Here is a 3,720-nt window from a genome sequence, read left to right as displayed (position 1 = left end):
ATTTTTGTACAGATCAGTCGAGTTGGGTAGTTGTCTCGTGGCTGACGAAACACCCATTTGTCTTGGGCTCTCGCAACAGCCTCTGCCCAGGCCCTCTTGTCTCTCACAGGGGTTTTCTGCCCACCCGGGGCTGGATGAGGGACCTCCCCTGGACTCCCATAACATTCTGCTCTTATTTCCACAGGAGAACTCATCATAATGCACTTTAACTGCTTATTAATTGTCTGACCTAAGTAGGCCATAAGCAATTTAAGGTTATATTTCTGTGTTTCAAGCATAGTGTCTGACATATAAGAGGTTTCTGAAATCAATCTTTATTAAATGGCTGGATAAATGGAAAGACAGAAGGAAGGAAAGGAGAGAGGAGGGAAGAATATTTATAAGACAGGTGGTCAAATTGGAGCTTAATAGAGAACAAAAGTGGGTTAGTTTTTATTCAGCTCTAAGGAAGAAAAGAGAATTTCAATCACTACAGAAGCACCTGTCATTTGGGGACAAGAAATTTTCATCAGGTTGGCCATGTCATTACAACCTCTTTGATGTATATGAGAAAAAAACAATTAGAACATATGCATTGGTTAAAAAAAATAAAGACCCCATTTATAATAACAAAAATGTTGATGCATGGTAATAAATTTAAGAATTGCATAAGACCTGTATAAAGCAAGCCATGAGAATTTACTGAAGGAAATGTAAGGGGTCTGGAATAAATAAGAAGCTTTCCATTTTAATGCCTGGGAATACACAGTACTGAAGTGTAGTTCATTATTTACAAATGATTTTATACACTCGGTGCAATTACAGCAAAACCCCCCATGGAATTGCTTCCTCCTCTCTCCTCCCCACCCCTGCCCTCCCCTCCCCTCCCCTCCCTTTTCTTTCCTTCCTCCCACAGTGGCAGAATTTCTGCTCTTTGAGCTCCAAGCACTCCCCAGGCTCAGAAGGTTTGCACCTGCTCTTCCTTATGTGGAATTTCTCTTTTCCTAGCTCTTCAGGTGATGCTTCTTCCCGTCAACACAGATCTCAGCGCACATGTCACCATTTCTGAGAAATCTCTGAACTACCCAACTTTAAAGTAACTTGGAAGTCACTTTCTATTACACTACCTTGCTCTCTTTTCTTCATAGCACTTGTGAGAATCTGAAAATAGTACCTTTATATATTTTCATGCATATTATGTATCTTTTCCTGTTAGAATTTAAGCTCCATGCGAGCAGGGCATTCTCTGACTTAAGTTCACTGCATTCCTATCCCCTAAAACAATGACAAGCACAAGCAAGGCACTCCTGTGGTTTGTTCTGTTCTTAATAAATAATCAGTTCTCCAATTTAGAGAGACCATCTCAGCAACAGACTCATCATACATACCTATTTTCCTTTAAACTTGCCCAGAGATTTATTGGCTTGTTTTTCACTGTGATAACATTGTATTAAAAACATTTCTGCATTTTGCTTGGGTACACAAATCAACCACTCATTTCTTTCTTTTTTTTGTTTTCCAACTTTTCTTTTTTTTTATTATGTTAATCACCATAGATTACATCATCAGTTTTTGATGTAGTGTTCCATGATTCATTGTTTGTGTATAACACCCAGTGCTCCATGTGGTACATGCCCTCTTTGATACCCATCACCAGGCTAACCCATCCCCCCACCTCCCTCCCCTCTAGAACCCTCAGTTTGTTTCTCAGGGTCCATAGTCTCTCATGGTTCATCTCCCCCTCTGATTCCCCCCCCTTCATTTTTCCCTTCCTGCTATCTTCTTCTTCTTCTTCTTCTTCTTCTTCTTAACATATAATGTATTATTTGTTTCAGGGGTACAGGTCTGTGATTCAACAGTCTTACACAATTCACAGCACTCACCATAGCACATACCCTCCCCAGTGTCCATCACCCAGCCACCCCTTCCTTCCCACCCCCCCACCACTCCAGCAACCCTCAGTTTGTTTCCTGACATTAAGAATTCCTCATATCAGTGAGGTCATATGATACATGTCTTTCTCTGATTGACTTATTTCGGTCAGCATAACACCCTCCAGTTCCATCCACGTCATTGCAAATGACAAGATTTCATTCCTTTTGATGGCTGCATAATATTCCATTGTATATATATAACCACATCTTCTTTATCCATTCATCTGTCAATGGACATCTTGGCTCTTTCCATAGTTTGGCTATTGTGGACATTGCTGCTATAAACATTGGGATGCAAGTACCCCTTTTAGATCCCTACCAACCACTCATTTCTACCACAAAGGTGTGTGACTTTGGGTAAAGTTGCTTAACTTTTTCCAGCCTTCACTTCCTCATCTGTAAAATGGGGATAATGAGAGTACCAACCTGATAGGTTTCTTGTGAATAACAAGGGTATGAATAGATAATGGTAACCGGAAACATTGTCTGGCATAATGTGAACTCTCAATAAATGTTACCATTTTTTGTATCTGAAGTCCTGGCATAGAAGCTCCTTTACTTGTGAGCATCCAGTTTCTACAAGGCTCTTCCGAAGTTATTTGTAAGTCCAAAGTGACACTCTACACGAGCTCAGGTAAATGCATTGGTATGAAATTTGACTTCACAAGAGAACCGTGGTTCTCTTTTTTTTTTTTTTCAGTTTCTCAACTTTATTAGTCTGGAGCTCCTCCCTGCCAGCCCCAGGGGCTGGTCCCTGGGCACAGTGAGCAGGATTGAGGTCAGACAGATTCAGCTTCTGGCCCCTGGCAGCACAGGACAGCTGGTCCAAGGGGTGAGCAGGTGCAAGAGTCCAAATGCTGGCACTTCAGGTGTGGCCGGCTCCTGGCCAGACTCAGGGTGAAGGACAGCCTGCCTCGGCAGCTAAATAGGGCTCCGTGGTCCTCTCCTGGCAGGGGCCAGGGCTGGGCCCTGGGGCAGCATTCCTTCCAAGGCAGCTAAGAGCAGTTAGTGATTCTGGCCAGGAACTGCTGTGCCCACCACTCGTCCAGGTCAGTGGGCACAAAGTTCTGCAGCCGGGGGCTGGGGGTCTTCTCCACGTACTGCACAGGTCTGGGCCCACTATCGCCAGTTGGGCCACTACCCAGCTGCTGCTCCACTTGCTGCCAAGCTTCAGACACAAATCGGACGTTCTCCTCATGGGCCAGCGTATAGGTCTCTTGGGTTCCTTCAAGGGATGGAGATGTGGCGGGGGACCGCCGGCCATTCACCCGATTGAACACAAGCCTTGGTCCTGGACTCGACAGGGGCCAGGGTCCCGGCGGCTGCGCCCGCGGGGGCGGTGGGGTCGGCGGCGCGAGCTGCCGGCATTTCAGGAGCTCGCCGAGCCGGCTCTCCACCTGCTGCTGCGAGGGACCTGTGCGGCGCTGCGCGACCAGCTTGCTGGGCCCTTTGGTGATCGTGTACATGGTGCGGAGGGGCCGGCAGCCCGCGCGCTCACCGAGACGCACGCCCTGCCCAGCCCTCCGCCGGGGCTCGCACTCCGAGAACTGTGGTTCTCTTAATGGTAGTGGTTCTGATGATCCCATCTGCACAGGCAGTACTCATAATTTTCTCACCAATTATTGTTTAAATCTCCTCCTTCTTTGCTATCAAAATTTCAAGTCTTGTCCTTCAAGTACTCTTAACTGCATTTAAAAACATAAGCACAAGTACATGAGTGCTAATGGGATCTGTGGTGGTGGGCAGAATTGGTGTGTTTTTTTTCTGGCAATTCACTCTCGAATGTCTTCATTTAGCCAATATTTAC

At 45.7% G+C, this 3,720-nt stretch overlaps 1 protein-coding gene across 2 annotated transcripts; it reads right to left on the bottom strand.

Moving 5' to 3' along the window:
• Positions 1–2,648: 2,648 nt before the first annotated feature.
• Positions 2,649–3,379, bottom strand: LOC114198196 (MAPK regulated corepressor interacting protein 2-like). 2 transcript variants are annotated; one of them, XM_088020876.1, is made up of 2 exons: positions 3,083–3,379; positions 2,649–2,980 (listed from the first exon to the last, which is right to left on the bottom strand). In XM_088020876.1, exons 1-2 carry the CDS (start codon positions 3,377–3,379, stop codon positions 2,909–2,911), a joined length of 369 nt encoding a protein of 122 aa, XP_087877002.1. In that variant the 3' UTR covers positions 2,649–2,908. The 2 variants fall into 2 exon arrangements, with proteins under 2 accessions (XP_087877002.1, XP_087877001.1); XM_088020875.1 differs by having other exon boundaries at positions 2,649–3,379.
• Between the last annotated feature and the right edge of the window lie 341 nt (positions 3,380–3,720).

This window comes from Eumetopias jubatus, unplaced genomic scaffold (assembly GCF_037043125.1).
Source record: "Eumetopias jubatus isolate StellerSeaLion01/CBP00866 unplaced genomic scaffold, mEumJub1_p1.0 scaffold_2, whole genome shotgun sequence".
Taxonomy (NCBI): Eukaryota; Metazoa; Chordata; class Mammalia; order Carnivora; family Otariidae; genus Eumetopias; species Eumetopias jubatus.
The sequence above is the reverse complement of the archived record's forward strand: the minus strand, read 5'-3'. Positions and strand labels throughout refer to the sequence as shown.